Raw genomic sequence first — 12,197 nt, 5'->3', positions numbered from 1 at the left:
AAATGTGATGGTGTGATGTATTATCCATATCAATATTCAAGCAATAATTCAGGCATTTTGTGAGGCAAAAACAATACATTAGCCATGTAATTGTGCAAACACATTGCTTTAGTAAGTACCTCACAACGATGTGCCTAGCTTGTTATCTGACTTTTCACAACCCCTCTCATTATTTGAGAAACTATATATGAGCATTTTCTGCACTCGTTCCAATCGCTTACTTTCTCTACTTCTTTATAAGGTGTCATTTTGGACGACATTCGCATCACCAGGTTGATCAACAACTTCCAAAAATATACCAGAGCAGGCTTGGTTGGACCGGTGACGGTATATGTGCATGTATTTTAGGGGCCGGTTACTGGTTTCCTGAAATTTCTCTTTGTTTGAATGTCATTGATTTGTTGAAACCCATATTTAGCGAGAAACGTTTCCTGGAATGAACCGGAATCCTCGGCACGACACCGGGAACACACTTTGACATAAGATGTATATTAACTTCATTATACTTAAAATCTAACAAAATCATATATTAAATGTATATCCATCGCAAAAAAATATATTAGATGTATATGATTGATGAAAATATCATTCAAGATACCATTGTGCATGTATGTTTCAAGCATATAGCTAATGTCTACACATTTTTAGATAACAACATCAATCCTTTTGTGAATGTCGAGTCACACCAATGTCCAAAACATTATGGAGAAAAAGCGTTTAGAATTTGGACCACTGATTCGAGCACCATTTTTGAGTAATTCTGAGACCGTATAGATCTCTCATCACCTGTAGCCAGGCGTATGTGGGTGTCTCAAAGAGAATCAAGCACAAGGAGACATCTGTGAGCATATATGTCCGGTCCGAGACATAAAATATTGCAAGGTTGTGTGTGTGGTGTGTGCTGGTGCAGTGGTTGGGCTTGCTGCTAGGTTGTGCAGCGCTGTTCCAGCCAGCAAACAAGCAACCAAAATGGGAAAACAACATACTAGGAGAATTGGTGAAGTTGTTCGTGCGGCTGATACCATCTGTGTGTCCGTTTCTCTCTCTAACCAAGTCATCGATTTGTATGTATGAATGCAGAAACGTATAGAAAATATGATCGAACTGGCCCAAGAGAAACAACAAGGGAGTCACCCATCATCCTCCATAAAATACGCAGGTTTGTTCAAAGCTAGCTAGTCATGCATGTAGCATCAGGACAAAGATAGAGACAGATGGATTAAGATATGAACGAACCAACAAAGCTTCTACTACTTGATTGTAATTACCACTAAGCCCTTCCTCTCCGTTGATCCTACATGGTGCATGCATTGCTTGCTTGATTGGGTAAAAGGGGTGGAAGGTAAAAACATAGAATTAACATTGACACACTACTTAGGAAACACTAGTTTGTTTCACCATGGTCCATGGATGCCCTTGCTAGCTACTTGCAAGCAGTCTGTAACAAAGAGTAACAACAGGATCGAGATCGATTGATTGATTGATGAGGAGCATAATTAGCAGAGGAGATAGGAGTTGATAATGGATGAACTCTTAGCTTCGGTTCCGTCCCTCCATGTGCGTCGGTGGATCGGTTGATGATCAGTAGGGCGAGACGCGGCCGCCGCTGCCGCCCGGGGTGGTCCAGCCGTAGGGGTCGCCGGGGAGCTGCTGGAGGCCGTTCATCAGGTTGTGGGGGAGGTGGTGGTCGGGCGCCTGCGCCAGGGACGAGGACGGCTGGTGCTGCTGCTGGAGCTGGTGTGTCGGCAATGGCAGCGGCGGTGGGGAGGAGTGCGCCTGCGCGAGGCCCTGCGCTGCGGATGGCTCTTCGTCGTCGAGGGGGAGGCGCTCGTAGGAGGCGTTGCCAAAGGAGGCGGCCATGATGACCACCGGGCCGGAGGCCACGAGCGCGCCGGCGACCGAGCCGCCCACGACCTGGCCCTGGCCGCCGGAGACGTACACGGTGAGCCCCGTGGCGGAAGGAGGCGCTGGCGGGGGCAGGAAGGAGCCGGAGAGCGAGAGGATGTCGAAGCAGCCGGCGAGCGTGGCGACGGCGCCGCCGGGCTGGCGGACGGAGACGTTGGCGACGGCGCCCGTGCCGCTGAGCACGCAGACCCCGACCTGGCGGCGGCGCGCGAAGGCGGCGACGCAGTCGACGACGTCGCATCCGGCGGCGACCTCGAGGACGTGCGCCCGCAGCGCGCTGGCGCTGTCCCGCGTGATGATGACGGGCGGCTTGGGCTTGTTCTTGGACCCCGCGGGCCGGCCCCTGGGCCGCCGCATCACCGCCAGCGCCTGCTGCTGCTGCTGCTGCCCCTCCTCGCCTCCTCCGCCGCCCGCGTGCTGCTGCTGCTGCTGCGCGGATCCTCCTCCTCCTCCGCCGCCGCCGCCCATGTGCTGCTCGCCCTCGCCGCCGCTGTTGCCGTTGTTGCTGCCGCCGCTGTTGATGGTGGTGTTGCTCTCGTCCACGAGCTCCTGCTTGGCCAGCATCCCGCCGAGCAGCTGGTGGTGGTGGTCCTGGAAATGCTGGAACGCCGGGTGCTGCTGCTGGCCCGGGAAGTGGCCGTGGAACGGGTGGAACGTCCCCACCGGCGGCCCGAAGTGGTGGCCCCCGCCGTGCGCCGCCGCGGCCACCGGATCCATCGATCCAAATCCCTGCCGGCTACGCTTGCAAGCAAGACGAACGCGGTGACGACGACGGACGACGGACGGTGGAGTGGTGGAGGTGGTCAAAGCTCAAAGGCCGGGTTTTGCGTTTGGTGCGGTGCTCGGAGGGGAGGGTAGGGAGGGGGGGTTAAGACAAGCGCGTAGATTGGGGGGGTGAGGGGGGGCGCGGGGCCCACGCGAGCGCGAGGGTGGTGGTGGGGTGGGGCCCACCGGAGCTCCGGCCCTGGGGTCGTCGTCTCCTGATGGCGATCGGGTCGGGCGGTCAGACGAAGATGAGATCAGTACTGCCGCTGGTGCTGGCCACGTCGCCGGCCCCCTGACATGCATGTCGCGCTGCAGGCAAGCGCGGTGTTGACCGCGCGGGCCGGTAGAGCTACACCCATACCTCATCGCCTCGCCGGCCGCCCGCCCGCGGTTTGAATCATTTCCTACCCAAAATTCGGTGGAGATACCTGCGACCCAAAATCTGATATCAAATTCAAAAATCATTGTCAAAGAACTTGTGCAAAAAAAAAACCATCTTTCATCGAAGATATTCCAAGATGGCAAATACTCCTATTTAAAACATATACGGATTTAAAGAAATAAACGATATGCGCCATGATGATAAGCAAAATAATAGATGGACATGAGGGGAGTGCTAGATTCATTTTTTAAGAAATAAGTTGACGGGGTCTTCGATGTCATCGTTTAGATGCGGTACATAAGAGGTCGATAATTCCAAAAGTGGTTCCATTTCATTATTTCTATGGGAACTTGACTCCTTTGGGGCCAGCATAAATATTCTTCTACGTACACCGCCGCGTGGAAGCCCCCCCCCCCCCCCCCCCCAAGCCATTTCACATCCCTATATTACAATGATAAGAAAAAACATAAAATACACACGAGGGAATTGTAAGATTGATTGTTTTGGACATTATTGTTTAAATGTGTGTTATATATGTGAGATAATTGAAAAGTAACATTTTTTTGGTTATTTCTATGGGGTTGAGAATGTTATTTCTATAATTGGATAATTGAACCCAACAGTCGTGCTCCACTTGCTCATCGTCAAGGTGACTTGATGGAGAACTGTTAATTCCAGAAATTGGGGCGGCATATATGTTCTTCACATTCATGTGCATAACAATGGTATGTAGATCATAAGATACACTTGGGGGAACTGCAAATGTTTTTTGGCATGAAAAAACGATTGTACTGAATTTTATCGTTCAAATGCGGGATATAGACGAGGTAGATAAGATTTTTTTTTATCATGACACTATGTCGTGTTAAAATTGTATCGAGTTATCAGTGGCCTAAAATCTCAGATTAAATTCGAACCAAATTTCATTTACATGTCAAAAACGTCAATTCGTTACAAACTTTCCTTCGAGACGACATTGCAATTATGATCCATTTTACTCGACTGCCACGCTTGACCATGCATGATCAATTCTTTTCAATTATGAATTCCTTTATATTTTTGTACAACACTGTGTGATAGTGTTCGTCACAAGGTTCTTCAACATTACATGATAGTGCTAAATTGAGCACAAGAGCATGGGACATACGAGAGAGAAGTGGAAAGTTTTAATGATAAGAAGAAAGTTGACTAGCTCAAGCGTTATCATGAATCCCGGATATTATTTTCGAAAAGGAGGAAACACCACCGGCTTCTGCGCCCCAGCCTCGGCATCGGTTAATGCACACAACTCTATGAATCCGGGATAAGCGGGTTGGACCACACCATTTATATGGTGAAACTGCGAGCGCAAATGGCGGACTGTTTGGTGGAAGAAAATCTTGAACATGTCAGTAGGCTCTACATATGATGGGTCACACCATTGATATTGTCAAACTGTGAGCGCAAACATGGAGTCGCAACCTGATGATACTTCACACAGAAACATCTGTGCACATATCATGTAGGCTATGCTCTGCATATGATGGAGTTGCAAAAAATAGGCTATACATATCATTCTACAAACATGGTAGGTAGAACCTCCCTCATAAGATGGCACCTTACAACGTGTGGAATCAAACTTTCTGAATCTTCCCGAGGAAAATAACTTCTGAAACTTTAGGCCCCATTTGATTAGCATGATTCTAAAAAAGCGGGAATAGTAAACATAGGATTGGTATGTCACCATCACCTTAAGTTACATGATTATGCTTTGTTTGCTTGCATCACAGGAAAAACAAAGGATTCTTTCAAAGAGGTTTGAGTGGATACTAAAATTTCTATGTAATGTAGTAGGGAATCCTTATGAGAAAGTTCTATAGGATTCAATCCTATGAATCAAACCACCAAAGTAGGAAAAAGTCCTAAGGATTCTAATTCTCCAAAATTCCTATGGGAATCCGTTGAATCAAAGGAGCTCTTGACTTGTATCATATAAAATTTATTTAGTCTGGTCAAGTGGAACTAACAAGATTTGCCATGCTTTTTTTTTCTCTCTCTCAGTATAACAGTTTTATATCTTTTTACTCGCATATTCATATGGAAACTATTGGTCAAAGTTACACACTAGAGACCATACCATACCAGAACGTCATCTCTGTCCGAAAAGAGGGAGTGCATGATATCATAGACAAGTTGACAGTTTTTGGGAGTGCCACGCTGAATTTCAGTTTTTCATGCAGGAGATATATCTAAGATAGACATATGGGATGAATTACAAAAGATAGCGTGACTTTGTCCTGTTACGATTATTTGGGTTTGCTTGGCCAGGGGATTATTTGTTTATTTTGTGAAAAAATCAGATCTATTATAAAAGTTCACCCGTGGCAGAAGACACACAACACAAACACTGCGCATAGTGTGAGCCTTTTTTTATGCTAATAATGCATGATGCATGTAAATCTTGATATGTGTTTGCATGAGAAGTTAACGACTAGACGTACATGGAGATCAACGTCGTCGATCCGTCTCCACACACGTGTAATAGAACCTTACGTAGGAACACGCGTGAAGCTGACTATTTTCGGGCGGTCCTTTTCATGCAGGAGATATAGATATCATGGGTTGATCACAGGAGATAGCGTTGTGATGGTGCAGTTCGGTTTTTTGCGACGAGAATGGCGAAAGACTTATTAATTCGGCAAGATATGTTGCCGAAAAGTGTTGTTTTTTTTTGAACATTGAAAAGTGTTGGTGTTATGCATGACTCGTGATGGAAGTATATCTTTCTAGTGCTAAGTTGACTATCGGTACATGAAACTTTGGCCCATGCTTATTTTCCTTTTCTTTTTGAACTGTCCATGCTTATTTTCCACCGTCTCTGCATTTTGTCTTTCTTTTTCCTACGTCATTCCGTAGTGAAGTTGACTTTTCCAGATAAGTTTTTTTTGCTGTGCTTTTTTTCCACCGTTTCTGTTTTTTTATTGTCTCGTTTGACTCTCGTTAGTGCTGATTTTGTGCACACACTTCTCTTTTATGGCTGATAGGAAGAGCCCAAACTGGTTTCTTGGGGAAAAGAAAATCTCCCTGACAGCGCCTTGTCTCGACAAAGAGTAGATTTTATTAACTCAAAGTGAAGCATCAAAAGGCATACAAACACAAATCATACACCTAGTATTTGCATAACAAGGCTGCAAATATCCAACACACACACACACACACACACACAAATAAACACCCAGGAAAGAGTAGAATCATGCAAGACCAAAACTATGCCCAAGCAAGAAAAAAAACCGACACAGTCAAAATAGCGATTGACAAACTACAACTATAATCATATCCGTACCAACCATCTCTTGATACCACAAGGACAAAGAGAAAGGTTCTTCAACAACAACGCCTTCATGAAGAGAACGACGCATAACGCCGCCATCACCGTATTCAACCATCAAAGGCCAGATTCTAGGTTTTCACCCAAAAGAACAAAGCCTAAGCATACCCGAGCAATGCCCCAACAAGGTAATGATGCAAAAACATCACCATTACCTAGGTATAACCAGCTCGGGCCATACCTAGGGTTTTCACTCCGGAGCACAAGACCAAGCACTCAAGAAGAACCACCAAATCAAAGTCAAACATGCGTTGTCGCCACCACTTTCTGCGATCCCAATAAGTACATGTGCGAAAATTTTATCGCCGCCGCTGCACAACCATACTCTTTGCGTCAAACCGCCGTCCATAGGTTGCCTCTAACCGCTGAAGACAAACTGGCCAAAATGGGAGCCGCCGAAACACACAAAAGAGCCTTCTAGCTGCTTCCCGCAACTTTGCTAGTACGAGCACCATCATCAGCCACAATATGTGGAGAGATGAGACCTCATGAAGACCCGTTGTGGCCATCGCAATCCGCAACTCGAATGGACAATCGGTGCCGCAACCTACCGGACGGCGATGGCCACATCGAGGGTACCGCCAGAGTCCGGATCCATGCGCCAGCCAACCACCGCCACATTGAGCACCATCACCGGGAACCTCCACCGCCAACTCACGTCGCCGCACTCGCCACCGCAGTGCAAATGTCACACTCCATCATCTCGGAGATGGCGCCACCGAAGGATCTCACTGTTGGAGGTATGCCCTAGAGGCAATCATGTATAATGATATTTCCTATATGTTTATGAATCAATATAGTCCTTGAGCGATATCAATGATGCATGTCAACAAATACATGACTTGTCTGTGAGATATTACATTGTATGATACATTCTAAATGGTCCTTAGTCGGATAGGGATGTGTGGACTCACATCTAACTAGACTAGTATGCAATACCGGAGATGGCTTGATCTTACTAGCCATGAAGCATTGGATGCTTACCCGATAGCATGGACTTGATCGGATCGAGGTCGGATAAGGGTAAACGGATCCAAGCTTAGATGGATATGAGGTTGGATAGACCCAATGATGAGACGCAGGGATAGTCATCTCTGAGTCTTTAAACGAACGGTTATGCCCATCTAAAAATAGAACGGCGGCGGGAGCTCATCGGCGGGGCTTTTGCCGGTGGTGGAGGACGAGGGCGAGGTCAGGGACGTGCAAATAAAATGGAGTCGGGAGTGACGAGAACTGCTGAACATTGGGTCGCACTGCACTGGAGCTCAACGAGAGGCTCGGCGGCTTCGTCACTGGCGTCGGCGGTAAAGGGTTTGGTCTGACGGCCTGATACATAAAGCAATAGCGGGACTGAATCAAAGAGGGAAGCAGTGGAGCAGCGCCTATTGGAGGAGATCGTCACGGCGTAGCTGAGCTCCCCTGGCTTGTTGCAGTGATACTGAAACCTCGATACTCTCTCATCATCTCATGTGTGGAGCTTTGATTGAATTCCAGGAGAGGGTCGAGTGAGTTTGGTGGCTGCTGGAGGTGCCTCCTTCATGCCCGACGCCATGGCCGTGGATAACCGACAGAGCAGGTGGTGCATTCAAGGCGTCGGAGCTGCCCCCGGGAGTAGCTTCTAATTAGGTAAGCCAGGCTACTGACGGTGCACTGTGGGAAAGCGACTGTGACGTGCTATCCAGACGCGTGTCCACGGCGGATCTCACGACATCGACGACGGCGGCGGCCTGGGCGCAGGACTGGGAGGAGAGAGAGAGCGGGAGGGCATGGGGAGTCTCACGGGGTTAAGCTCGCAGCGACGGCGTAGCTACAGGCCTGGTACTTTCAGGGTCTGAAGTAACCCTTCAATCTTTCCATAGGTTACCTTGATTGACTTGCTGACATATGTTGCAACATTTTACAGATTCGGCGATCTCTCACATCATCCCATGCCATCAAAAATCGGAGTTGACATCGCGGTACATTTTTGACCATCCTGGGTGGATGGAGTAGTAGGATTTACGAGCCTCTTTCAGTACTTTTTGTTTCAGCTTGGAGTGGTCAGGTATGCATAATCGGTTGCTGTGCCACGGGGCTTTTCTTCGTCATGGGCAGGAGTATTTGACTGTTCCATCCCAAACCTTCTTCTTTTGAGCATCAGTACAGACACAAGCGCTCATATACACGCGCATACACTCACCCCTATGAACGCACACACGCACACCCTACCCCTATGAGCACCTCCGAAAGACTGAGCCGGCATATCATCTTGAGATTTACGAAGTCACCGCAGGCACCTCGTCGTCGACGGGAACGTCTCCTCCCGCTGAAAGCATATCGCCGGAAATTCTGAAATAAATTCAGAAATAATGCGAGCACCAGGATTTGAACTCTGGTGGGTTGGGGATACCACTGTCCACCTAACCATTCAACCACAGGTTGATTCGCATCCCAAACCTTCTTCTTTGTCCCCTCTAAACTCACGTCGTTCACTTGTGCAACCTTGGTTTGACTTATTAGGGTGGGTTCCACCTTAAGGTACCCAAATAACCGGGTGTGTCCAGGGTCATGTTGAGGTGGTCTAACTCACCGAGCAAGGTGGGTTTGTTTTGGATCAAAAGTAAATTTAGAATTATTAATTTTTGAGAAAAACTTTCAATCTATTCATGTCCAGGTCCACAGACCACCTAATGACGACTATAAATACTGGAGGGGGCCGAAAGCGCGCCATCGTCATCGCCCCTCCTCACCGGAGTCGGGCAAATCTTATTGTAGTAGACAATCAGGAAGTCGTCGTGCTAAGACCCCACAGGACCATCATACCATAACAGCAACCGTCATCGACGATGAGAAGCTCGTAGATCGAAAGAATCCAACATGTGGACGCACGAGCATAGACAGACGAAGATCGAATCCAATTGGATCCACCAAAGAGCAAAGACAAACACCGAACGAATCCCGTGAGATCCGCTGGAGACACACCTCCACACACCCTTCGACGATGCTAGATAGACCACCGAAACAGGGGTTAGGCCGGGAGAACATTATCCCATCTTCAGGGAGGCGCCACCGATTCACCTTCCTGAGTAGGACACAAACCCTAACCAAACCTGGAAAACACCTGAAGATGGAGCCCTTCCGCCGGTAGGGACTGAGATCAACCACACATCCATGGTCCTAAGACCACAAAAGACGAGGTTAGATCGGCGGTGGCACCGATAGGAGGCATGGAAACCCTATCGTCTCTTGTCTCGCCTCGCGACAGAAGCGAGCGAAGGAGTAGATTTAGAATTGCTGGCTTTCTACTCAAGGCGTCAGCTACCACATTGGCTTTACTCAGGCTATAATGAATTCCTTGATTATCTCAATCCACCTCCTCTGTTGTACATTGATGTCAGTTCGGGTGAAAATATATTCCAGGCTCTTGTGATTGGTCTAGATATCACATCTTCGGGCAACAAGGATATTTTAGGATATTTGTTTTTGAGCGTGACTGGTAATCCACTTATAACCTCATGGTACCATCATTCTTTTTCACAAACAAGACGAGTGATCCCCATGGAGATGAGCTTGGGCGGGTGTAGCCTTTGGCTATCAACTTATCTAACCGCTTCTTGAGCTCTCTCAATCCAAGGGAATTCATGCAAAAATATTTCTTGAATTGTAGGTTAGTTTCAGGGAGTAGTTCCATGAAGAACTCAAGCTCGGAGTCAGGTGGCTTGCTGATGAGTGTATTTTTACGCTCATTCCACCATTGTTTAAACTGGACAATCCCGGATATTCCAAGAAAATCCCTCCAATCTTATCACTAATAACTAATAAATGCAAAAAAGTGCAAATACCTATGTTTAGTTAGTTTCCGGAAATAATGGACAATCTGAGGGAAGGAAATAAAGCTATATTTGGAAATATGAATTGTAGAGATCAAACCAAATGAATAGGAGGCGCGACGGAGGGAATAGAGGAGAAGACGACATCTGGTATGAGAAGGCGTGCTCGTACCGCCCTCTGACAGTTCCCTGGCATAAACACAAGCACACTTTATAAAAGGCCAAAGGCCCCATTTCTAACAGAGAGCCACAGAAAGTCGTCAAGATCACTAGAGTCAACACTGCAGCCAAGATCAATTCCCAAGAGAAACCCTAGCTGCCGCCACCTCTATCCCATAGTTCTCCATACTTGTAATCAACACATCACATACATCGACATTCTATGACCTTAATCAATCATTCATCTATCAATGCTATCTACAATGTATTCCATATGTGATCTGAGTGCGATGTGTGAGTAATCCCCTTAGGCCATGGGCTGAGGCATAGGCTTGCATCCCTATGCACTTATTCATACGATCGTTGGTATTGACTTTGCTTAATTGAACCCTAGTGTGTTATCGCACCATATTTGTCTCTTGTCTCCTTCTCACTCTAAGGCCTCGTAGGTACCCATGATCCTATAGACCGATCAAGGACGAGGTACTTTGCGGGGATGCATGGAAGGTTATACTGAAAGTAGCTGACAATGAGGATTATTATGGTAGCCGAAAGTAACCCCTTGGTAACCAATCCTGAAACAAATTGAAACCCTCCTGCGACCCCCGCGTCGTCTCCCCCGGTGGCAGCGGGGGAACCCTAGCCGCGCTGCCGCGACTGTCGGTGTCAAAAACGGCGGATCTCGGGTAGGGGGTCCCAAACTATGCGTCTAAGGCGGATGGTAACAGGAGGCGGGGGACACAATGTTTACCTAGGTTCGGGCCCTCTCGATGGAGGTAATACCCTACTTCCTGCTTGATTGATCTTGATGATATGAGTATTACAAGAGTTGATCTACCACGAGATCGTAGAGGCTAAACCCTAGAAGGTAGCCTATGATTATGATTGTTGTTGTCCTACGGACTAAACCCTCCGGTTTATATAGACATCGGAGGGGGCTAGGGTTACACAGAGTCGGTTACAAGGGAGGAGATCTATATATCCGAATTGCCAAGCTTGCCTTCCACGCAAAGGAGAGTCCCACCCGGACATGGGACGAAGTCTTCAATCTTGAATCTTTATAGTCCAACAGTCCGGCCAAAGTATATAGTCCGGCTGTCCGAGGACCCCCTAATCCAGGACTCCCTTAGTAGCCCCTGAACCAGGCTTCAATGACGATGAGTCCGGCGCGTAGATTATCTTCGACATTGCAAGGCGGGTTCCTTCTCGAATACTCCATAGAAGATTTTGAACACAAGGACCGTGTCCACCTCTGCAAAACAAATTCCACATACCACCGTAGAGAGTATATTATTCCACAAATCTAATCCATTGACAACTTTTTATAATGTGACGTCCTGCCGTGGCCCGGTAATTACGAACCGTTTTGTTGGGGAACGTAGCAATAATTCAAAAATTTCTACGTATCACCAAGATCAATCTATGGAGTCATCTAGCAACGAGGGAGGAGTGGATCTACATACCCTTATAGATCGTGCACGGAAGCGTTCAAGAGAACGGGGTTGATGGAGTCGTACTCGTCGTGATCCGAATCACCGATGATCCTAGCGCCGAACGGACGGCACCTCCGCGTTCAACACACGTACGGAGCAGCGACGTCTCCTCCTTCTTGATCCAGCAAGGGGGAGGAGAGGTTGATGGAGATCCAGCAGCACGACGGCATGGTGGTGGAAGTAGCGGGATTCCAACAGGGCTTCGCCAAGCACTGCGGGAGGAGGGAGATGTGTCATGGGAGGGAGAGGGAGGCGCCAGGGCTTAGGTGCGGCTGCCCTCCCTTCTCCCCACTATATATAGGGCCAAGGTAGAGGGG

General features: G+C 47.8%; 1 protein-coding gene across 1 annotated transcript; it reads right to left on the bottom strand.

The window, feature by feature from the left end:
* Positions 1 to 1,205: 1,205 nt before the first annotated feature.
* Positions 1,206 to 2,741, bottom strand: LOC123152499 (AT-hook motif nuclear-localized protein 18-like). Its single transcript, XM_044572024.1, has one exon. The coding sequence runs from the start codon at positions 2,620 to 2,622 to the stop codon at positions 1,582 to 1,584; it is 1,041 nt and encodes a 346-aa protein (XP_044427959.1). The 5' UTR covers positions 2,623 to 2,741; the 3' UTR covers positions 1,206 to 1,581.
* Between the last annotated feature and the right edge of the window lie 9,456 nt (positions 2,742 to 12,197).

This window comes from Triticum aestivum, chromosome 7A (assembly GCF_018294505.1).
Source record: "Triticum aestivum cultivar Chinese Spring chromosome 7A, IWGSC CS RefSeq v2.1, whole genome shotgun sequence".
Lineage (NCBI taxonomy): Eukaryota > Viridiplantae > Streptophyta > Magnoliopsida > Poales > Poaceae > Triticum > Triticum aestivum.
Note: the sequence above shows the minus strand (reverse complement) of the source record. Positions and strands in the feature narration are given on the sequence as shown.